Below are 25,074 nucleotides of genomic sequence, written 5' to 3'. Positions count from 1 at the left end.
GCACTAACAACTTATACAATTGCAACATAACCTCCCTAGTCTTAAACTCCATCCCTCTAGCAATGAAGGACAAAATTCCATTTGCCTTCTTAATCACCTGTTGCACTTGTAAACCAACCTTCTGTGACTCATGCACTAGCACACCCAAGTCTCTCTGAACAGCGGCATGCTTTAATATTTTATCGTTTAAATAATAATCCCGTTTGCTGTTATTCCTACCAAAATGGATAACCTCACATTTGTCAACATTGTATTCCATCTGCCAGACCCGAGCCCATTCACTTAACCTATCCAAATCCCTCTGCAGACTTCCAGTATCCTCTGCACTTTTCGCTTTACCACTCATCTTAGTGTCATCTGCAAACTTGGACACATTACCCTTGGTCCCCAACTCCAAATCATCTATGTAAATTGTGAACAATTGTGGGCCCAACACGGATCCCTGAGGGACACCACTAGCTACTGATTGCCAACCAGAGAAACACCCATTTATCCCAACTCTTTGCTTTCTATTCATTAACCAATCCTCTATCCATGCTACTACTTTACCCTTAATGCCATGCATCTTTATCTTATGCAGCAACCTTTTGTGTGGCACCTTGTCAAAGGCTTTCTGGAAATCCAGATATACCACATCCATCGGCTCCCCGTTATCTACTGCACTGGTAATGTCCTCAAAAAATTCCACTAAATTAGTTAGGCATGACCTGCCTTTTACAAACCCATGCTGCGTCTGCCCAATGGGACAATTTCTATCCAGATGCCTCGCAATTTCTTCCTTGATGATAGATTCCAGCATCTTCCCTACTACCGAAGTTAAGCTCACTGGCCTATAATTTCCTGCTTTCTGCCTACCTCCTTTTTTAAACAGTGGCGTCACGTTTGCTAATTTCCAATCCACCGGGACCACCCCAGAGTCTAGTGAATTTTGGTAAATTATCACTCGTGCATCTGCAATTTCCCTAGCCATCTCTTTTAGCACTCTGGGATGCATTCCATCAGGGCCAGGAAACTTGTCTACCTTTAGCCCCATTAGCTTGCCCATCACTCCCTCCTTAGTGATAACATTTTTTTTTAGAACATTTTCGAACAATCCTCTCAAGGTCCTCACCTGTCATAGCCTCATTTCTATCAGTCGCTGGCATGTTATTTGTGTCTTCCACTGTGAAGACCGACACAAAAAACCTGTTCAGTTCCTCAGCCATTTCCTCATCTCCCATTATTAAAACTCCCTTCTCATCCTCTAAAGGACCAATATTTACCTTAGCCACTCTTTTTTGTCTTATATATTTGTAAAAACTTTTATTGTCTGTTTTTATATTCTGAGCAAGTTTACTCTCATACTCTATCTTACTCTTCTTTATAGCTTTTTTAGTAGCTTTCTGTTGCCCCCTAAAGATTTCCCAGTCCTCTAATCTCCCAGCAATCTTTGCCACTTTATATGCTTTTTCCTTCAATTTGATACTCTCCCTTATTTCCTTAGATATCCACGGTCGATTTTCCCTCTTTCTTCCGTCCTTCCTTTTTGTTGGTATAAACCTTTGCTGAGCACTGTGAAAAATCGCTTGGAAGGTTCTCCATTGTTCATCAACTGTTCCACCATAAAGTCTTAGCTCCCAATCTACCTTAGCTAGTTCTTCTCTCATCCCCTTGTAATCTCCTTTGTTTAAACACAAAACACTAGTATTTGATTTTACTTTCTCACCCTCCATCTATATTTTAAATTCCACCATATTGTGATCGCTCCTTCCGAGAGGATCCCTAACTATGAGATCATGAATCAATCCTGTCTCATTACACAGGACAAGATCTAGGACCGCTTGTTCCCTCGTAGGTTCCATTACATACTGTTCTAGGAAACTATCGCGGATACATTCTATAAACTCCTCCTCAGGTTGCCTTGACCGACCTGGTTAAACCAATCGACATGTAGATTAAAATCCCCCATGATAACTGCTGTACCATTTCTACATGCATCAGTTATTTCTTTGTTTGTTGCCTGCCCCACCATAACATTACTATTTGGTGGCCTATAGACTACTCCTATCAGTGACTTTTTCTCCTTACTATTCCTGATTTCCACCCAAATAGATTCAACCTTATCCTCCATAGCACCTATGTCATCCCTTACTATTGCCCGGATGTCATCCTTAAATAACAGAGCAACACCACCTCCCTTACCATCCACTCTGTCCTTCCGAATAGTTTGATACCCTCGGATATTTAACTCCCAGTCGTGACCATCCTTTGACCATGTTTCAGTAATGGCCACTAAATCATAGTCATTTACGATGATTTGTGCCATCAACTCATTTACTTTATTCCGAATACTACGAGCATTCAGGTAAAGTACACTTATGTTGTTTTTTTTACCTCTGTTTTGAATCTTAACATCTCCAGTTTTATTCTTTTTGTTATTACTGGGCCTATTCACTGTGCTCCCCTCAGTCACTGTACCTTGTACTGTCGCCCTTTTAGATTTCTGACTATGTCTTCTCTGCCTTGCACTTTTCCCCTTACTTCCTTTTGCTTCTGTCCCTGTTTTACTACCTTCCAACTTCCTGTATCGGTTCCCATCCCCCTGCCACATTAGTTTAAACCCTCCCCAACAGCTCTAGAAAACACCCCCCCTAGGACATCGGTTCCAGTCCTGCCCAGGTGCAGACCGTCCGGTTTGTACTGGTCCCACCTCCCCCAGAACCGGTCCCAATGCCCCAGGAATTTCAATCCCTCCCTCTTGCACCATCTCTCGAGCCACGCATTCATCCTATCTATCCTGACATTCCTACTCTGACTAGCTCGTGGCACTGGTAGCAATCCTGAGATTACTACCTTTGAGGTCCTACTTTTTAGTTTAACTCCTAACTCCCTGAATTCCGCTTGTAGGACCTCATCCCGTTTTTTACCTATATCGTTGGTGCCTATGTGCACCACGACAGCTGGCTGTTCACCCCCCCCCCCCCCCCCCCCCCCCAGAATGTCCTGCAGCCGCTCCGAGATATCCTTGACCCTTGCACCAGGGAGGCAACATACCATCCTGGAGTCTCGATTGCGTCCACAGAACCGCCTGTCTATTCCCCTTACGATCGAGTCCCCTATCACTATAGCCCTGCCATTTTTCTTCCTGCCCTGCTGTGCAGCAGAGCCAGCCACGGTGCCATGAACCTGGCCTCTGCTGCCTTCCCCTGGTGAGCCATCTCCCTCAACAGTATCCAAAGCGGTATATCTGTTTTGCAGGGAGATGACCGCAGGGGACACCTGCACTGCCTTCCTACTCTTGCTCTTTCTTTTGGTCACCCATTTTCTATCTCCCTCAGTAACCTTCACCTGCGGTGTGACCAACTCGCTAAACGTGCTATCCACGACCTCCTCAGCATCGCGGATGCTCCAAAGTGAGTCCATCCGCAGCTCCAGAGCCGTCAAGCGGTCTAACAGGAGCTGCAGCTGGACACACTTCTTGCACGTGAAGGAGCCAGGGACAGTGGATGTGTGACAGTGACAGTGGACAGTCCAATCTATCTATATTTTGTTGTATTCTCTGACAGTCCTCCTCACTATCTGCAACTCCACCAATCTTAGTATCATCTGCAAACTTGCTAATCAGACCACCTATACCTTCCTCCAGGTCATTTATGTAGATCACAAACAGCAGTGGTCCGAGCACGGATCCCTGTGGAACACCACTAGTCACCCTTCTCCATTTTGAGACACTCCCTTTCACCACTACTCTCTGTCTCCTGTTGCCCAGCCAGTTCTTTATCCATCTAGCTAGTACACCCGGAACCCCATACGACTTCACTTTTTCCATCAACCTGCCATGGGAAACTATATCAAATGCCTTACTAAAGTCCATGTATATGACATCTACAGCCCTTCCCTCATCAATTAACTTTGTCACTTCCTCAAAGAATTCTATTAGGTTTGTAAGACATGACCTTCCCTGCACAAAACCATGCTGCCTATCACTGATAAGTCTTTTTTCTTCCAGATGTGAATAGATCCTATCCCTCAGTATCTTCTCCAACAGTTTGCCTACCACTGACGTCAAGCTCACAGGTCTATAATTCCCTGGATTATCCCTGCTACCCTTCTTAAACAAAGGGACAATATTAGCAATTCTCCAGTCCTCTGGGACCTCACCCGTGCTCAAGGATGCTGCAAAGATGTCTGTTAAGGCCCCAACTATTTCAACCCTCATGTCCATCAGAAACCTGGGATAGATCCCATCCGGTCCTGGGGACTTGTCCACCTTAATGCCTTTTAGAATACCCAAAACTTCCCCCTTCCGTATGACAACTTGACCTAGAGTATTTAAACATCCATCCCTATTCAGATGACATCAGCTTCATACGGAGGTTTTGATTGGTCACGTTCTGGGCCTATGGTGAGACTGTTCACTTGCTTTAAAATGAAAGGACCATAGCAACCGACTTGGAAACGGGGATTGATTTGCATAATGGGGAATCCAGCAATCCCGTGATTAATGAGATTAGTCCACACACCTGAATTTCAGCAGTGCCCACATTTCTCGCAGCTCCTGAGGATTCTCCCTGGTTTGGGAGATGGAATCATCTTTTTTCAGCAAACAGAGTAGTTTGCCTTGTACATGTATAGACAACTGACTAACTTGGAGTCAAAATCTATCAATGAAACATTTGAATCTAAAGATGAAACGTTGATCCAGATGAGGTGTTTAAGATGATTAAAGTAAAATTAATAGAGAGAAACTATTCCCTGCAGGGAGGGAAGTCTTTATGGTACAGAGGAGGCTATTCAGTGTATCAACACCATGGCAGCTCTCTGTAGAGCTACCCAGTCAGATACTCTTTCCCTCAATAGCCCAGCACACATTTCCTTTTGATATCATTCATCATCTCTGTTTCCACCACCTCCACTGGCAGCGAGTTGCCACTGACTGTGTAAAAAAAGATTCCTCCTCACACCCAGCCTACATCACTTGTCCAAAACCAGACATCTGCATCTCCTCATCCTTGCACCCTCATCAGACCATAAGATCATAGGCATAGGAGCAGAAGTAGGCCATTCGGCCCATCGAGTCTGCGCCGCCATTCAATGAGATCGTGACTGATCTAATCCTCAACTCCACTTTCCCACTTTCTCCATAGTCTTATTGATTCAAAATCTGTCTATCTCAACTTTGAACAGAGTTAATGACCCAGCCTTAATGGCTCTCTGTGGTCAAAAATTCCATATATTCTTCATCTGAAGGAAGAAATTCCTCCTCATCTCTGCCTTAAACAGTGACCCCTTACTCTAAGATTCTGCCCACTGGTTCTCGACATTCCCACAGAGGAAACAACCTCTCAGCAGCTACCCTGTCAACCCCCTGAGAATCCGATATGTCTCAATAAGGTTGCCTCTCACTCTGCTAAGCCCTGTAAGATCCTGGACCACACCCCAACATTTATTTGGATACTACCCCCACACACTTTTTATTTGTAAAACTGAGGAAAGAATACTTCAGCTCAGGAGTCATGACTCTGGTATCTTTTAGGTATCTTTTATAGAAACATAGAAAATAGAAGCAGGAGAAAGCCATTTGGCCCTTCAATCCTGCTCCGCCATTCATTATAGTCATGGCTGATCATCAATACCCTGGCCCCGCCTCTCCCCCATATTACGTGATCCCTTCATCCCCAAGAGTTATACTGAATTCCTTCCTGAAATGAATTAGACTCATCAACCGCGCTCACAAGACAGCCCCGAACGTCACCCAAACCAACGCAACGCAATCCGCACTCTCAAAACCAACCGCAACATCGCCATCAAACCAGCAGACACAGGAGGGGTCACCGTCATACTGAACAGAACAGATTACTGCAAATAAGTATACCGACAACTCAACAACCAGGCAGCCTACAGGCAGTTACCCGCAGATCCAACCAAAGAACACATCCGCCAACTCAACAGACTGATCCAAACGTTTGATCCAGACCTTCAGAGCACCGTACGTGCTGTCATCCCGTGTAATCCCCACATTGGCGATCTGTACTGCCTCCCGAAGATGCACAAGGCCAACACACCAGGCAGTCCTATCGTTTCAGGCAATGGGACCCTGTGTGAGAACCTCTCTGGCTACATCTCTCCTCATATGACAGTCCCGGCATCCCTGGAATCAGCCTGGTAAACCTTCGCTGCTCTCCCTCCATAGCAAGGACATCCTTCCTCAGATACGGACACCAAAACTACGACTCCAGGTGTAGCCTCACCAATGTCTTATACAATTGCAATTAAATGCCTCCATTCCTATACTCAAATCCTCTTGCTATGAAAGCCAACATATCATTTGCTTTCTTTACTACCTAATGTGCCTGTGTACTTACTTTCAGCGAATGACGCACGAGGACACCAAGGTCTCACTGAGTATCCACCTCTCTCAATTTACACCCATTCAAATAATAATCTGCTTTCCTATGTTTTCTACCAAAGCGAATGACCTCACATTTATCCACGTTCTCCTTCATCTGCCATGCAAGTGCCCACTCACTCAGCCTGTTCAAATCCTGCTGTATCTCTGCATCCTCCTCACAGCTCACCCTCACACCCAACTTTGTATCATCTGCAAATTTGGAGATACTACATTTAGTTCCCTCATCCAGATCATTAATATATAATGTAAACAGCTGGGGTCCTCGTATAGACCAGTAGTCACTGCCTGCCAATCAGAAAAAGACCCATTTATTCCAAATTTTTGCTTCCTCTCTGCTAACCAGCTCAAGACACTACCTGTAATGTCATGCGCTTTAACTTTACATTTTTAATCTGCTATGTGAGACCTTGTTGAAAGCCTACTGAAAATCTAAATAAACCACATCCACCGGCTCTCCCTGGTCAAATCTATTAGTTATATTTTCAAAGAATTCTAGTGGATTTGTCAAGCAAGATTTTCCTTTCATAAATCCATTCTGACTTTGTCTGATTATACCACTGCTATCCAAATGCTGTGCTATGAAACCCTTGATAATAGACTCCAGTAACATCCCTACTACTGACGTTAGGCTGACACATTAGACTTATGTTAAAAAAACATTAATTCAAATTAGAATTAACCACATTAACATCAGAGAAAATAGCTTTACAGCTGAACAGTTCTTAAACACAAGGAAAAACTCAAAACTTCCGACTTACACCTTCACCAACTCCGATTAAATAGCCCCAGCACAGTCCTAATGCCACTTATAAATACTTGCTTATTTGTGTAGAGGTTTTTTTAGAGAGAACCTCAAGATCCTTCTGTCTTCTCAGAAGCTCCTACTCAACCTGACAGTATTTGGCAAAACTGCTGTTCAACTTAAAAACTCCTAACAGTCTGCAAAACTACAGACAGACTTGGCTCATCCCATTAATTACATAATCTGCTTAGCTAGGACTACGCACAATCCCTCATAAATGATCTACGCTCCAGGGAATCTCCAGCAATCATAACAAATTTCCATTAGGTATCTCTCTCTAAACAAGTAAATGGTTAAGATCAATCATGATATCGCCTTTTACGACTTCTTCATTACAACTTTAGCAGACACACAGTCTGCTTACTGTAACCTATGTTCCTTAATAATACCACTGCAACTAATAGATACCTTAATCCAGACTTGAAGAAAAACTGCAATATAAGATGCAGTATATATATAACCGATGTTTTACATTCTTCTAAACTCGAAACAGCCTAGCCTAATCAACCTCTCCTCTAGAGAAAATCCCTTCATACCTAGTGAACCTTCTCTGGACTGCCTTCAGTGGCACAGGAGAGAGACAAGAGAAGGTTCATTATGTTGATCTTGGGTATGGTGGGTATGGAGGGATCTTCTCATGAGGCGAGGTTGAGCAGGTTGGTCTCTATCCGTTCTGACAGCCTCTCTAGATCCTGTTAGTTGACTGGTATTATTCTCACTGCTCATACTTCTGTCATCAAGCTTCTTGGTTACCTCATCAAAAATTGGGGAGAATCAAGCATGATCGATCTTTGACAAATCCGTGCTGACTCTCCAAATTATCACAAACCTCTCTAAGTTGCTGCGAATTCTATCCTCAATGATTGTTTCTGAACCTTTACTCAGCACTGATGTGAGCAATAATCTAGTTATAGGACTGCCTTTTAACCCGATCTTGTCACATTTGCCACTTTTTAATCCTGTGACATCTACGCTGGATAGAGGAAAGATTGGAAGATTATGGAAGCTCCTCCTATATCTCCAATTCCATTTCCTTTAGCAACCTGGGATGCAAGTTATCCGGATCAGGTGACTTATTCACTTTAAACAGTGATGTGGAGATGCCGGCGTTGGACTGGGGTGATCACAGTAAGAAGTCTTACAACACCAGGTTAAAGTCCAACAGCTTTGTTTAGAATCACTTGCTTTCGGAGCATAGCTCCTTTCACCTGAGGAAGGTGCAGTGCTCCGAAAGCTAGTGATTTGAAACAAACCTGTTGTGCATCCCAGTGCTGAGAGTGCCAGGAAACATGGGGCACGGTAACATTGTGGATAGCACAATCGCTTCACAGCTCCAGGGTCCCAGGTTCGATTCCGGCTTGGGTCACTGTCTGCGCAGAGTCTGCACATCCTCCCCGTGTCTGCGTGGGTTTCCTCCGGGTGCTCCGGTTTCCTCCCACAGTCCAAAGATGTGCAGGTTAGGTGGATTGGCCATGATAAATTGCTCTTAGTGTCCAAAATTGCCCTTAGTGTTGGGTGGGGTTACTGGGTTATGGGGATAGGGTGGAGGTGTTGACCTTGGATAGGGTGCTCTTTCCAGGAGCCGGTGCAGACTCGATGGGCCGAATGGCCTCTTTCTGCACTGTAAATTCTATGTAAACGTGCTTGCTGTGGGACACAGTTCCCATTTGGTGAGATCACGCCCATAATCTATAACAATTCATACGTTCAGTACAGCCAGTCATATTCCTCTCCTCAACCTATTCGATTTGACCTGATTGTCACTTGATAAATTCACACCATATGCATCAAACACAATCTTTTTTTTGCTTTATCACATTCTCTATCTTCCTCCCCTGCCTTTGGAGACCCCACCTCTCACCTTTGTGGGAATGTTTTTCTCTTTCACGGGTGAGGGTGTCACTGGCAATTTGAGATACATCCCTAATAGCTCCTGGACTGAGTGGCTTAGCCGGCCATTTCCGAGGGAGGTTAAAAGTCAATCAGTACTGTGGCCAGACCAGGCAAGGCTGGCATTCCTTAAAGGACACACATTCACTTAAGGACATTCTATTTTTTTTAGAAATTTAGAGTACCCAATTATGTTTTCCAATTAAGGGGCAATTTAGCGTGGCCAATCCACCTACCCTGCACATCTTTGGGTTGTGGGGCTGAAACCCACGCAGACACAGGGAGAATGTGCAAACTCCACAGAGACAGTGACCCAGGGCCGGGATTCGAACCCGGACTAAAGGACATTCATGAACCAGGTGGGTTTTAGCTGAGATTAGAATTATAGGATCATCATAGAATCCCTACAGTGCAGAAAGAGGCCATTCAGCACATCGGGTCAGCATCAACCCTCCGAAAGAGCACACTACCTAGGCCCAAGCCCCATCCCCTTTGGGACACTAAGGGACAATTTAGTGTCACCTAAGCTGCACATCTTTGGACAGTGGGAGGAAACCGGAGCACCCGGGGGAAATCCAGGCAGACATGGGGAGAAAGTGCAAACTCCACACAGTCACATGCGGGCGGAATCGACCCCTTGTGCTGTGAGGCAGCATTGCTAACCACTGCGCCACCATTCCATCTACTAGCTTTATAATTCCGGATTTGTGAATTGAATTTCAATTCCATTAGCTGCCGTGCTGGGATTTGAACCCACCTGGGCCTCTGGATTATTAATGCATGGACGTTTCCACTACACTACCTATTCTACACCCAGTACCTATCCTGTACCTGAATCACTCCTCCTTTAATGATCACTCATTGTCCTATTCTAGTTTTTGATTCCATTTTGTCCCTCCCATCCCACTTTACATTAGCCCACCTCCAGCTTAGAAATTCCACTCTTTGCTTTTCCCCATTACCCACCTGGACCTTATGATCACACTTACCCAAGGCACAGTCACCTGGCCCACCTCATTCACCGACCACATCCAGCAAATGTCTCGTTTCCCATTGGACTGAGACCATTCATGTCAAAAATGTTCTCTGGAACACATTTCAGAAATTCGTCCCCCTCCCTCACCCTTTACTCAAACATTTTCCCAGTCGATATTTGGGTAATTAATTTCCCCAATAACTCCATTCTCCATCAAGAGAGGATCTAACTTGCTCCCCTTGACATTCAATACATTATCATCACTGAATCCCCCACTATCAACATCCTGAGGGTCACCATTGACCAGAAACTGAACTGGACCAGCCACATTAATACTGTGGCTACCAGGGCAGGTCAGAAGCCGGAATTCTGCATGAGTAACTCACCTCCTGCCCCCCCCCCCCCCCCCCCCCCCCCACCCACACCCACACCCAACAAAACCTTTTCACTATCTACAAGTCAGGAGTGTGATGGAATACTCTCCACTTGCCTGGATGAGTGCAGCTCCAACAACACTCAAGAAGCTCGGCACCATCCAGGACAAAGCAGCCCGCTTGATTGCTCCTCCTTCCATAAACATGCACTCCCTCTACCACCGATGAACAGTGGCAGCCGTGTGTACCATCAGTGCACAAGATGCACTGCAGTAATTCACCAAGGTTCCTCAGGCAACACCTTCCAAACCCACGACCACTATCATCTAGAAGGACAAGGGCAGCCGATACTTGGGAAGTCCACCACCTGGAGCGACTCACTGTCGCTGGGCGGAAATCTTGGTATTCCCTCCCTAACAGCATTGTGGGTGTACCTACACCTCAAGGACTGCAGCAGTTCAAGAAGGCAGCTCACCACCACCTTATAAAGAGCAACTGGGGTTGGGCAATAAATGCTGGTCTAACCAGCGATGCCCACATTTCAATAATAAAGGGCTGGATTCTCTGTTAGTTCACAGCAACGGGATTCTCTGGTCCCACTGCGTAGTGCCAAATTTTCCTGTCAGCGGGGGTGGGGAGAGACTCGCAACAGAGAATCCCAGTCAAAACATAGAATAAAAAGATTTCTCTGCATATTTTCTCCTCTATCCCTCTCTCTCTGTCACTGTGCTCCCGGTCACTAGATCCAGTGATTTTAGATATCTGTGTGCTCCTGGTCACTGGATCTAGTGATTTGAGGTATAGGTGTGCTCCTGGTCTCTGGATCCAGTGATTTGAGGTATAGGCGTGCTCCTGATCACTGGAGCCAGTGATTTGAAATCCCTGTATGGTCTTGATCACTGGGTCCAGTGATTTGAGCTATCAGTGCTCCCGGTAACTGGATCCAGTGATTTGAGATCTATCTTTGCTCCTGATCACTGGAGCCAGTGATTTGAAATCCCTGTATGGTCTTGATCACTGGGTCCAGTGATTTGAGCTATCAGTGCTCCTGGTCACTGGATTCAGTGATTTGAACTACCAGGGTTCTCCTTGTCACTGGATCCTGTGATATTAGATATGTGTTCTCCTGGTCACTGGATCTAGTGATTTGAGGTATCTGTGTTCTCCTGGTCACTGGATCTAGTGATTTGAGGTATCTGTGTTCTCCTGGTCACTGGATCTAGTGATTTGAGGTATCTGTGTGCTCGTGGACTCCGTGCTCTGTGTTTTGATGGTAATGATTGCTCAGCTATTGAGCAGAGGTGACGATCTGACTGTGTCTTTTCAGAAACCCTACACTGAAGAAGAGCTGAACTCCAAGTTGACTCGGAGAGTTCAGAAAGCCGCTCGACGACAGGCCAAACAGGAGGAGCTGAAGAGGCTGCACAGGGCACAGGTCAGTAACTCGGGGATCGGGATGAAGCTGTTCAGTCAGGATTACCAGCATTCCTATGTCCCCATTCCCGTTTAACTATCCTGCTCCAATCTCACAACAGGAGGCTTTAGTTCCCACAGTTTTTCATTACTTGCCTTCCCTCATCTCATGGTAGGCTCTACAGAAATTGGTTACAATGAGAAGTCGCCAGCAGCATGCTCATTGTAAAATCAGCTGGGAAAATTCACCAGATAAAGCAGCATCTGGATGGACCCAGGTTAATAAATTCCATCTTGGACAGGTCACAATCTATTGGTAACTGAGGGAGTATCTGCTTCTGGGTAACTATCCTGAGGGAGTATTTGCTCCAGGATTCGCAATCCTGTGGGGGTATCGGACTTTGGGTACACTATTCCGAAGGATATTATGCTCTGGGTACACTATCCTGAGGGGTATGGGCTCTGGGTACACTATCCTGAGGGGTATGGGCTCTGGGTACACAATCCTGAGGGGTATGGGCTCTGGGTACACTATCCTGAGGGGTATGGACTCTGGGTACACAATCCTGAGGGGTATTATGCTCTGGGTACACTATCCTGAGGGGTATGGGCTCTGGGTACACTATCCTGAGAGGTATTATGTTATGGGTACACTATCCTGAGGGGTATTATGTTCTGGGTACACTATCCTGAGGGGTATTATGCTCTGGGAACACTATCCTGAGGGGTATTATGCTCTGGGTACACTATCCTGAAGGGTATTATGCTCTGGGTACACTATCCTGAGGGGTATTATGCTCTGGGTACACTATCCTGAGGGGTATTATGCTCTGGGTACACTATCCTGAGGGGTATTATGCTCTGGGTACACTATCCTGAGGGGTATGGACTCTGGGTACACTATCCTGAGGGGTATTATGTTCTGGGTACACTATCCTGAGGGGTATTATGTTCTGGGTACACTATCCTGAGGGGTATTATGTTCTGGGTACACTATCCTGAGGGGTATTATGCTCTGGGTACACTATCCTGAGGGGTATGGGCTCTGGTTACACTATCCTGAGGGGTATTATGCTCTGGGTACACTGTCCTGAGGGGTATGGGCTCTGGATACACTATCCTGAGGGGTATGGGCTCTGGATACACTATCCTGAGGGGTATTATGTTCTGGGTACACTATCCTGAGGGGTATGGGCTCTGGGTACCTGATCCTGAGGGGTATTATGCTCTGGGTACACTATCCTGAGGGGTATTATGTTCTGGGTACACTATCCTGAGAGGTATTATGCTCTGGGTACACTATCCTGAGGGGTATTATGTTCTGGGTACACTATCCTGAGAGGTATTATGCTCTGGGTACACTATCCTGAGGGGTATGGGCTCTGGGTACACTATCCTGAGGGGTATGGGCTCTGGGTACACTATCCTGAAGGGTATGGGCTCTGGGTACACTATCCTGAGGGGTATGGGCTCTGGGTACACTGTCCTGAGGGGTATGGGCTCTGGGTACACTATCCTGAGGGGTATGGGCTCTGGGTACACTATCCTGAAGGGTATGGGCTCTGGGTACACTATCCTGAGGGGTACTATGCTCTGGGTACACTATCCTGAGGGGTATGGGCTCTGGGTACACTATCCTGAGAGGTATTATGCTCTGGGTACACTATCCTGAGGGGTATTATGTTCTGGGTACACTATCCTGAGGGGTATTATGCTCTGGGTACACTATCCTGAGGGGTATTATGCTCTGGGTACACTATCCTGAGGGGTATTATGCTCTGGGTACACTATCCTGAGGGGTATGGGCTCTGGATACACTTTCCTGAGGGGTATTATGTTCTGGGTACACTATCCTGAGGGGTATTATGCTCTGGATACACTATCCTGAGGGGTATTATGTTCTGGGTACACTATCCTGAGGGGTATGGGCTCTGGGTACACTATCCTGAGGGGTATTATGTTCTGGGTACACTATCCTGAGGGGTATTATGCTCTGGGTACACTATCCTGAGGGGTATGGGCTCTGGGTACACTATCCTGAGGGGTATGGGCTCTGGGTACACTATCCTGAGGGGTATGGGCTCTGGGTACACTATCCTGAGGGGTATGGGCTCTGGGTACACTATCCTGAGGGGTATGGGCTCTGGGTACACTATCCTGAGGGGTATGGGCTCTGGGTACACTATCCTGAAGGGTATGGGCTCTGGGTACACTATCCTGAGGGGTATTATGCTCTGGGTACACTGTCCTGAGGGGTATGGGCTCTGGATACACTATCCTGAGGGGTATGGGCTCTGGATACACTATCCTGAGGGGTATTATGTTCTGGGTACACTATCCTGAGGGGTATGGGCTCTGGGTACCTGATCCTGAGGGGTATTATGCTCTGGGTACACTATCCTGAGGGGTACTATGCTCTGGGTACACTATCCTGAGGGGTATGGGCTCTGGATACACTATCCTGAGGGGTATGGGCTCTGGGTACACTATCCTGAGGGGTATTATGCTCTGGGTACACTATCCTGAGGGGTATTATGTTCTGGGTACACTATCCTGAGGGGTATGGGCTCTGGGTACACTATCCTGAGGGGTATTATGCTCTGGGTACACTGTCCTGAGGGGTATGGGCTCTGGGTACACTATCCTGAGGGGTATGGGCTCTGGGTACACTATCCTGAAGGGTATGGGCTCTGGGTACACTATCCTGAGGGGTATTATGCTCTGGGTACACTGTCCTGAGGGGTATTATGCTCTGGGTACACTATCCTGAGGGGTATGGGCTCTGGGTACACTATCCTGAGAGGTATTATGCTCTGGGTACACTATCCTGAGGGGTATTATGCTCTGGGTACACTGTCCTGAGGGGTATGGGCTCTGGGTACACTATCCTGAGGGGTATGAGCTCTGGGTACACTATCCTGAGGGGTATTATGCTCTGGGTACACTGTCCTGAGGGGTATGGGCTCTGGGTACACTATCCTGAGGGGTATTATGCTCTGGGTACACTATCCTGAGGGGTATTATGTTCGGGGTACACGATCCTGAAGGAGCACTGAGTACACTATCCTTGTCAAAGGTTTTCTGGAAATCCAGATATACCACATCCATTTGCTCCTCGTTATCTACTGCACTGGTAATGTCCTGAAAAAATTCGACGAAATTAGTTCGGCACGACCTGCCCTTTATGAACCCATGCTGCGTCTGCCCAATGGGACAATTTCCATCCAGATGCTTCGCTATTTCTTCCTTGATGATATGTTCCAGCATCTTCCCTACTACCGAAGTTAAGCTCACTGGCCTATAATTACCCGCTTTCTGCCTACCTCCTTTTTTAAACAGTGGTGTCACGTTTGCTAATTTCCAATCCACCGGGACCACCCCAGAGTCTAGTGAATTTTGGTAAATTATCACTAGTGCATTTGCAATTTCCCTAGCCATCTCTTTTAGCACTCTGGGATGCATTCCATCAGGGCCAGGCGACTTGTCTACCTTTAGCCCCATTAGCTTGCCCATCACTACCTCCTTCGTGATAACAATCCTCTCAAGGACCTCACCTGTCATAGCCTCATTTCTATCAGTCACTGGCATGTTATTTGTGTCTTCCACTGTGAAGACCGACCCAAAAAACCTGTTCAGTTGCTCAGCCATTTCCTCATCTCCCATTATTAAAACTCCCTTCTCATCCTCTGAAGGACCAATATTTACCTTAGCCACTCTTTTTTGTTTTATATATTTGTAGAAACTTTCACTATCTGTTTTTATATTCTGAGCAAGTTTACTCTCATAATCTATCTTACTCTTCTTTATAGCTTTTTAGTAGCTTTCTGTTGCCCCCTAAAGATTTCCCAGTCCTCTAGTCTCCCACTAATCTTTGCCATTTTGTATGCTTTTTCCTTCAATTTGATACTCTCCCTTATTTCCTTAGATATCCACGGTCGATTTTCCCTCTTTCTACTGTCCTTTCTTTTTGTTGGTATAAACCTTTGCTGAGCACTGTGAAAAATCGCTTGGAAGGTTCTCCACTGTTCCTCAACTGTTCCACCATAACGTCTTTGCTCCCAGTCTACCTTAGCTAGTTCTTCACTCATCCCATTGTCATCTCCTTTGTTTAAGCACAAAACACTAGTGTTTGATTTTACCTTCTCACCCTCCATCTGTATTTTCAATTCCACCATATTGTGATCGCTCCTTCCGAGAGGATCCCTAACTATGAGATCATGAATCAATCCAGTCTCATTGCACAGGACCAGATCTAGGACCGCTTGTTCCCTCGTAGGTTCCATTGCATAGAACATAGAACATTACAGCGCAGTACAGGCCCTTCGGCCCACGATGTTGCACTGTCCTGTGAAACCCCTCTAAAGTCCCTCTACACTATTCCCTTATCGTCCATATGCCTATCCAATGACCATTTGAATGCGTTTAGTGTTGGCGAGTCCACTACTGTTGCAGGCAGGACATTCCACGCCCTTACTACTCTCTGAGTAAAGAACCTACCTCTGACATCTGTCCTATATCTATCTCCCCTGAATTTAAAGCTATGTCCCCTCGTGCTGGACATCACCATCCGAGGAAAAAGGCTCTCACTGTCCACCCTATCTAATCCTCTGATCATCTTGTATGCCTCAATTAAGTCACCTCTTAACCTTCTTCTCTCTAACAAAAACAGCTCAAGTCCTTCAGCCTTTCCTCATATGATCTGCCCTCCATACCAGGCAACATTCTTGTAAATCTCCTCTGTACCCTTTCCAATGCTTCCACATCCTTCCTATAATGTGGCGACCAGAACTGCACACAATACTCCAAATGGGGCCGCACCAGAGTTTTGTACAACTCTCAACATGACCTTATGGCTCCGAAACTCAATTCCTCTACCAATAAAAGCTAACACACCGTACTCCTTCTTAACAACCCTCTCAACCTGGGTGGCAACTTTCAGGGATCTATGGACGTGGACACCGAGATCTCTCTGCTCGTCCACACTACCAAGAATCTTAGCATTAGCCCAGTACTCTGCCTTTCTGTTATTCCTTCCAAAATGAATCACCTCACACTTTTCTGCATTAAACTCCATTTGCCACCTGTCAGCCCAGCTCTGCAGCTTATCTATGTCCCTCTGTAACTTGTAACACCCTCCTGCACTGTCCACAACTCCACCGACTTTAGTGTCATCTGAAAATTTACTCACCCATCCTTCTACGCCCTCCTCCAGGTCATTTATAAAAATGACAAACAGCAACGGCCCCAAAACAGATCCTTGTGGCACACCACTAGTAACTGGACACCAGTCAGAGCATTTCCCATCAACCACCACTCTTTGTCTTCTATCAGCTAGCCAATTTCTGATCCAAACTGCTAAATCACCCTGAATCCCATGCCTCTGTATTTTCTGCAATAGCCTACCGTGGGGAACCTTATCAAACGCTTTACTGAAATCCATAAACACCACATCAACTGCTTTACCCTCATCCACCTGTTTGGTGACCTTCTCGAAGAACTCAATGAGGTTTGTGAGGCACGACCTACCCTTCACAAAACCATGTTGACTATCTCTAATCAAATTATTCCTTTGCAGATGATTATAGATCCTATCTCTTATAAACCTTTCCAAGACTTTTCCCACAACAGAAGTAAGGCTCACTGGCCTATAGTTACCGGGGTTATCTCTACTCCCCTTCTTGTACAAGGGGACAACATTTGCTATCCTCCAGTCCTCTATTCCTGTAGACAAAGATGACTTAAAGATCAAAGCCAAAGGCTCAGCAATCTCCTCCCTCACTTCCCAGAGAATCCTAGGATAAATCCCATCCAGCCCAGGGGACTTACCTATTTTCACACTTTCCAGAATCGCTAACACCTCCTCCTTATGAACCTCAAGCCCTTCTAGTCTAGTAGCCTGTATCTCAGTATTCTCCTCGACAACTTTGTCTGTTTCCTGTGTGAATACTGACGAAAAATACTCATTTAGCATACTGTTCTCGGAAACTATCGTGGATACATTCGAAACTCCTCCTCAAGGCTGCCTTGACCGACCTGGTTAAACCAATCGACATGTAGATTAAAATCCCCCATGATAACTGCTGTATCATTTCCACATGCATCCATTATTTCTTTGTTTATTGCCTGCCCCACCATAATGTTACTATTTGGTGGGCCATAGACTACTCCTATCAGTGACTTTTTCGCCTTACTATTCCTGATTTCCACCCAAATGGATTCAACCTTTTCCTCCATAGCACCGATGTCATCCCTTACTATTGCCCGGATGTCATCCTTAAATAACAGAGCAACACCACCTCCCTTACCATCCACTCTGTTCTTCCGAATAGTTTGATACCCTCGGATATTTAACTCCCAGTCGTGACCATCCTTTAACCATGTTTCAGTAATGGTCACTAAATGATAGTCATTCACGATGATTTGCGCCACCAACTCATTTACCTTATTCCGAATACTACGAGCATTCAGGTAAAGTACACTTATGTTGGCTTTTTTACCTCTGTTTTGAATCTTAACACCTCTCCTAAGTTATATTTCCTCTTGACTGTTCTCCTAATTTTCCTTGTTGAACCCATATCTTCATGTAACAACCTGCCGCATTGCTTACCATTTATGTTTTTACTTCCAGTTTTATTCCTTTTAGTATTACTGAGCCTATTCACTGTGCTCCCCTCAGTCACTGTACCTTGTACTGTTGCCCTTTTTGATTTTTGACTATGGCTTCTCTGCCTTACAATTTCCCCCTTACTGCCTTTTGTTTCTGTCCCTGTTTTACTACTGTCCAACTTCCTGCATCAGTTCCCATCCCCCTGCCACATTAGTTTAAACCCGTCCCAACAGCTCTCGCAACCGCCCCCCCCCCCCCCCCCCTCTCCCCAGAACATCAGTTCCAGTCCTGCCCAGCTGCAGACCGTCCGGTTTGTACTGGTCCCACCTCACCCAGAACCGGTTCCAATGCCCCAAGAATTTGAATCCCTCCCTCTTGCACCATCTCTCAAGCCACGCATTCATCCTATCCATCCTGACATTCCTACTCTGACTAGCTCCTGGCACTGGTAGCAATTCTGAGACTACTACCTTTGAGGTCCTACTTTTTTGTTTAACTCATAACTCCCTGAATTCCGCTTGTAGGACCTCATCCCGTACACTGTCCTGAGGGGTATGGGCTCTGGGTACACTGTCCACTATGTCACACAGTGTGTAAGTACTCTCACATAGCCTGGTTTAACCCCCTCTACTCCGACAGATCATTCAGCGTCAGCTCGAGCAAGTGGAGGAGAAGCAGCGACAACTTGAGGAGCGAGGTGTGGCTGTGGAGAAAGCTCTCCGTGGGGAAGCAGGTACCTCTCCACCATCTTGCCAGACTCCCTGGGTAGACTGTTAGAGGGCGCAAGCATCATGATGGCAGTGCCTCATCAAGCCACATCCCTGCACAGCAGCCTGAGAGCACAATGAGGGTTCACACTGTTTCTTCCAGTATTGGGGCAGAAATATGTTGGCCATTTTCCAGATGTGTGTCATTGAGCTGACCTGGTCACTCCATCCAGGAGCCAATCTCTGAGCTGCCCAGGATCACACTCACTCCAGCAGCCAATCAGTGAGCTGCCCAGTGTCACACTCACTCCAGCAGCCAATCAGTGAGCTGCCCAGTGTCACATTCACTCCAGCAGACAATCAGTGAGCTGCCCAGTGTCACACTCACTCCAGCAGCCAATCAGTGAGCTGCCCAGTGTCACATTCACTCCAGCAGCCAATCAGTGAGCTGCCCAGTGTCACAATCACTCCAGCAGCCAATCAGTGAGCTGCCCAGTGTCACACTCACTCCAGCAGCCAATCAGTGAGCTGCCCAGGATCACACTCACTGCAGGAGCCGATCTCTGAGCTGCCCAGGAGCACACTCACTCCAGCAGCCAATCCCTGAGCTGCCCAGGAGCACACTCACTCCAGCAGCCAATCAGTGAGCTGCCCAGTGTCACGCTCCTCCAGGAGCCAATCCCTGAGCTTCACAGTGCCATGCTCAATCCAGGAACCAATCCCTGAACTGCTCAGTGTCACGCTCAATCCAGGAACCAATCCCTGAGCTGCCCAGGATCACACTCACTCCAGCAGCCAATCAGTGAGCTGCCCAGTGTCACACTCACTCCAGCAGGCAATCAGTGACCTGCCCAGGAGCACACTCACTCCAGCAGCCAATCAGTGAGCTGCCCAGGAGCACACTCACTCCAGGAGCCAATCCCTGAGTTGCTCAGTGCCACACTTGCTGCATGTGCCAATCCCTGAGCTGCTCAGAGTCACACTCACTCCAGGAGCCAATCCCTGAGCTGCTCAGAGTCACACTCACTCCAGGAACAAATCAGTGAGCTGCCCAGAAGCACACTCACTCCAGGAGCCAATCCCTGAGCTGCCCAGGAGCACACTCACTCCAGGAACAAATCAGTGAGCTGCCCAGGAGCACACTCACTCCAGGAGCCAATCCCTGAGCTGCCCAGGAGCACACTCACTCCAGGAGCCAATCCCTGAGCTGCCCAGGACCACACTCAGTCCAGGAGCCAATCCCTGAGCTGCCCAGGAGCACACTCAGTCCAGGAGCCAATCCCTGAGCTGCCCAGGAGCACACTCACTCCAGGAGCCAATCCCTGAGCTGCTCAGAGTCACACTCAGTCCAGGAACAAATCAGTGAGCTGCCCAGGAGCGCGCACACTCCAGGAGCCAATCCCTGAGCTGCCCAGGAGCACACTCACTCCAGGAGCCAATCCCTGATGGGTGGCACGGGAGCACTGCTGCCTCACAGAGCCAGGGATCAGATTCAGGTGTAGTTTAGTTTGAAAGAGTTGGATGTTTAATTGTTCCGGGGCAGAGTGTTGGTTTCCTTGTGCTTCTCCTGTCTGTTCACATTTTGCCTCCCAGCTCAGTTGTGAAGCTGAGTTTGAGCTGGAACATTCTAGAATATTTGTATTATTTCTTAGACGTTTTCTGAGCAGCAGCCACAATCCTCATAAAGTTTATGCTGACAGGATAGTTCCTCCCCCCCCCCCCCCCCCCCCCCCCCCCCCCCCCCTCACTGCCAACATTCACTGGGATCTTTCTGTCCGAGTGCAATTCTTCAGATGACTCTCAACATGGAGGGACGGTGGGCTATTTCACCACAGAGGGCATCACTCTGGAGCCCACACCCAATCGATGGTGCTGCCACCCCAGAATCACAGCAGGATTGGGTTCCTGACCAGCTGCTGGGCCCCAGCACTCCGGCTGGGGACATCAGCACCTCCCTCGACACTCATGCACATCAAAGTGTCCCAGCAATGGCTTCCAGCTCCCTCTACCTGTGAACTGGTGACGCTGTCCAGCGACCCCAGCACTGAATTAAATCACAATTGACACTGGGCTGCTCCTCGCCAACTGCCCATGGAATGTTGAACCTCGGATCAGGATTATAGTAGCTGGAAATTATGAAATCTTGCTGAGGAACCTGACAATCAGATATATCCCATCGCTGGTTAACACAGAAGACTTCCTTCTCTTCGCCTCGTCTTGCTGCTACTACATCAAGACCCTCACTCTGGGCTCCAAGCTATGGGTTTCTGTGTGGGCCGGTTACTCTGTGTCACGTTGTCTGTCACTCCTCCTGCTGTGCATGTTTCCCATCCCAACGAGGCAGCTCGGGGAGCTCAGCAACTCTCAAAAAGAAGCCAAGAAGAGAATGAGCAAAGCCTGAGTTACTAATACCCGAGTCAATCACTTGGCAAGTCAGCCAATCAAACACATTGTCAATGCAAACACCCAGTCAGGACAACTTAACAACAGCAACACACTGTCAGGGAGGGTGGCACATTGTCAGGGGGAGTAACTCACTGTAATGGGGAGTAGCACATTGTCAGGGGGAGTAACTCACATTGTCAGGGGGAGTAACTCACATTGTCAGGGGGAGTAACTGTCAGAGGGAGTAACTCACTGTCATGGGGAGTAACACACTGTCATGGGAGAGTTGTACATTGTCAGGGGGAGTAACTCACTGTCATGGGGAGTAACTCACTGTCATGGGGAGTAACACATTGTCAGGGGGAGTAATTCACTGTCATGGGAGAGTAACACACTGTCGGGGAGTAACACACTGTCAGGGGGAGTAACACACTGTCAGGGGGAGTAACACACTGTCAGGGGGAGTAACACACTGTCAGGGGGAGTAACACACTGTCAGGGGGAGTAACACACTGTCATGGGGAGTAGCACATTGTCAGGGGGAGTAACTCACTTTGTCAGGGGGAGTAACTCACATTGTCAGGGGGAGTAACTGTCAGAGGGAGTAACTCACTGTCATGGGGAGTAACACACTGTCAGTGGGAGTAACTCACTGTCATGGGAGAGTTGTACATTGTCAGGGGGAGTAACTCACTGTCATGGGGAGTAACACATTGTCAGGGGGGTTCATTCACTGTCATGGGAGAGTAACACACTGTCGGGGAGTAACACACTGTCAGGGGGAGTAACACACTGTCATTGGGAGTAACACACTGTCATGGGGAGTAACACACTGTCAGGGGGAGTAACACACTGTCATGGGGAATAACACACTGTCATGGGAGAGTAACACACTGTCATGGGAGAGTAACACACTGTCATGGGAGAGTAACACACTGTCATGGGGGAGTAACACACTGTCATGGGGAGTAACACTGTCGGGGGAGTAACACACTGTCATGGGGAGTAACACACTCAGGGGGAGTAACTCACTGTCATGAGGAGTAACTCACTGTCATGAGGAATAACACACTCGGGGAGTAACTCACTGTCATGGGGATTAACACACTGTCATGGGGAGTAACACATTGTCAGGGGGAGTAATTCACTGTCATGGGAGAGTAACACACTGTCAGGGGGAGTAACACACTGTCAGGGGAAGTAACACACTGTCAGTGGGAGTAACACACTGTCATGGGAGAGTTGTACATTGCCAGGGGAAGTAACTCACTGTCATGGGGAGTAACTCACTGTCATGGGAGAGTAACACACTGTCAGGGGGAGTAACACACTGTCATTGGGAGTAACACACTGTCATGGGGAGTAACACACTGTCAGGGGGAGTAACACACTGTCATGGGGAATAACACACTGTCATGGGAGAGTAACACACTGTCATGGGGAGTAACACACTGTCATGGGGGAGTAACACACTGTCATGGGGAGTAACACACTGTCATGGGGAGTAACACTGTCGGGGGAGTAACACACTGTCATGGGGAGTAACACACTGTCAGGGGGAGTAACTCACTGTCATGGGGAATAACACACTGTCAGGGGGAGTAACTCACTGTCATGGGGAGTAACTCTGTCATGAGGAATAACACACTGTCAGGGGGAGTAACTCACTGTCAGGGGGAGTAACTCACTGTCAGGGGGAGTAACTCACTGTCATGGGGAATAACTCACTGTCACAGGGAGTAACACACTGTCACAGGGGAGTAACACTGTCATAGGGAGTAAAACACTGTCACGGGAGAGTAGCACATTGTCATGGGGAATAACTCACTGTCATGGGGAGTAACTCACTGTCATGGGGAGTAACACACTGTCATAGGGAGTAACACACTGTCACGGGAGAGTAGCACATTGTCATGGGGAATAACTCACTGTCATGGGGAGTAACTCACTGTCATGGGGAGTAACTCACTGTCATGGGGAGTAACTCGCTGTCATGGGGAATAACACTCAGGGGGAGTAACACACTGTCATGGGAGAGTAACACATTGTCATGGGGGAGTAACACACTGTCATGGAAGAGTAACACTGTCATGGGAGAGTAACACACTGTCATGGGAGAGTAACACACTGTCATGGGAGAGTAACACACCGTCATGGGGGAGTAGCACACTGTCATGGGGGAGTAACACACTGTCATGGGAGAGTAACACACTGTCATGGGAGAGTAACACACTGTCATGGGAGAGTAGCACATTGTCATGGGAGAGTAACACGCTGTCATGGGAGTAACTCACTGTCATGGGGGAGTAACACACTGTCATGGGTGAGTAACACACTCATGGGGGAGTAACACGCTGTCATGGAGAGTAAAACACTGTCACGGGGAGAGCAGCACATTGTCATGGGGAGTAACACACTGTCATTGGGAGTAACACACTGTCAGGGGGAGTAACTCACTGTCATGGGGACTAACTCACTGTCATGAGGAATAACACACTGTCAGGGGGAGTAACTCACTGTCAGGGGGAGTAACTCACTGTCAGGGGGAGTAACTCACTGTCGGGGGGAGTAACTCACTGTCATGGGGAATAACTCACTGTCATGGGGAGTAACACACTGTCACAGGGGAGTAACACTGTCATACGGAGTAAAACACTGTCACGGGAGAGTAGCACATTGTCATGGGGAATAGCTCACTGTCATGGGGAGTAACACATTGTCACAGGGGAGTAACACACTGTCATAGGGAGTAACACACTGTCACGGGAGAGTAGCACATTGTCATGGGGAATAACTCACTGTCATGGGGAGTAACTCACTGTCATGGGGAGTAACTCGCTGTCATGGGGAATAACACTCAGGGGGAGTAACACACTGTCATGGGAGAGTAACACATTGTCATGGGGGAGTAACACACTGTCATGGAAGAGTAACACACTGTCATGGGAGAGTAACACACTGTCATGGGAGAGTAACACACCGTCATGGGAGAGTAACACACTGTCATGGGAGAGTAACACACTGTCATGGGGAGTAACACACTGTCATGGGGGAGTAACACACTGTCATTGGGAGTAACACACTGTCATTGGGAGTAACACACTGTCATTGGGAGTAACACACTGTCATGGGGAGTAACACACTGTCATGGGGAGTAACACACTGTCATTGGGAGTAACACACTGTCATGGGGAGTAACACACTGTCATGGGGGCGCAACACATTTTTTCAGGCAGTATTAACACACTATCATTGTGGAGCAACACACTGTCAGGAGCAGTAATGCACATTCACGGGAGTAACACACTGTCACATTGTCATGGGGCAGTAACACACTGTCAGGAGCAGTAATGCACTTTCACAGGGTAGTAACACACTCTCGGGGGAGTAACACACTCTCGGGGGAGTAACACTGTCAGGGCAGCTCGGTAGCCTTGTGGATAGCACAATCGCTTCACAGCTCCAGGGTCCCAGGTTCGATTCCCGGCTGGGTCACTGTCTGTGCGGAGTCTGCACATCCTCCCCGTGT

At 47.4% G+C, this 25,074-nt stretch overlaps 1 protein-coding gene across 1 annotated transcript in view; it reads left to right on the top strand.

The window, feature by feature from the left end:
* LOC119955276 (F-actin-monooxygenase MICAL3-like) overlaps positions 1 to 25,074 on the top strand; it is a 179,781-nt gene that overhangs the window by 92,491 nt on the left and 62,216 nt on the right. Inside the window, exons 10-11 of the mRNA XM_038781347.1 lie at positions 11,761 to 11,868; positions 19,093 to 19,186. Of these exons, the coding sequence (XP_038637275.1) occupies positions 11,761 to 11,868; positions 19,093 to 19,186 (202 nt within the window). The remainder of the gene's footprint in view (positions 1 to 11,760; positions 11,869 to 19,092; positions 19,187 to 25,074) is intronic.

This window comes from Scyliorhinus canicula, chromosome 20 (genome assembly GCF_902713615.1).
Source record: "Scyliorhinus canicula chromosome 20, sScyCan1.1, whole genome shotgun sequence".
Taxonomy (NCBI): domain Eukaryota; kingdom Metazoa; phylum Chordata; class Chondrichthyes; order Carcharhiniformes; family Scyliorhinidae; genus Scyliorhinus; species Scyliorhinus canicula.
The sequence above is the reverse complement of the archived record's forward strand: the minus strand, read 5'-3'. Positions and strand labels throughout refer to the sequence as shown.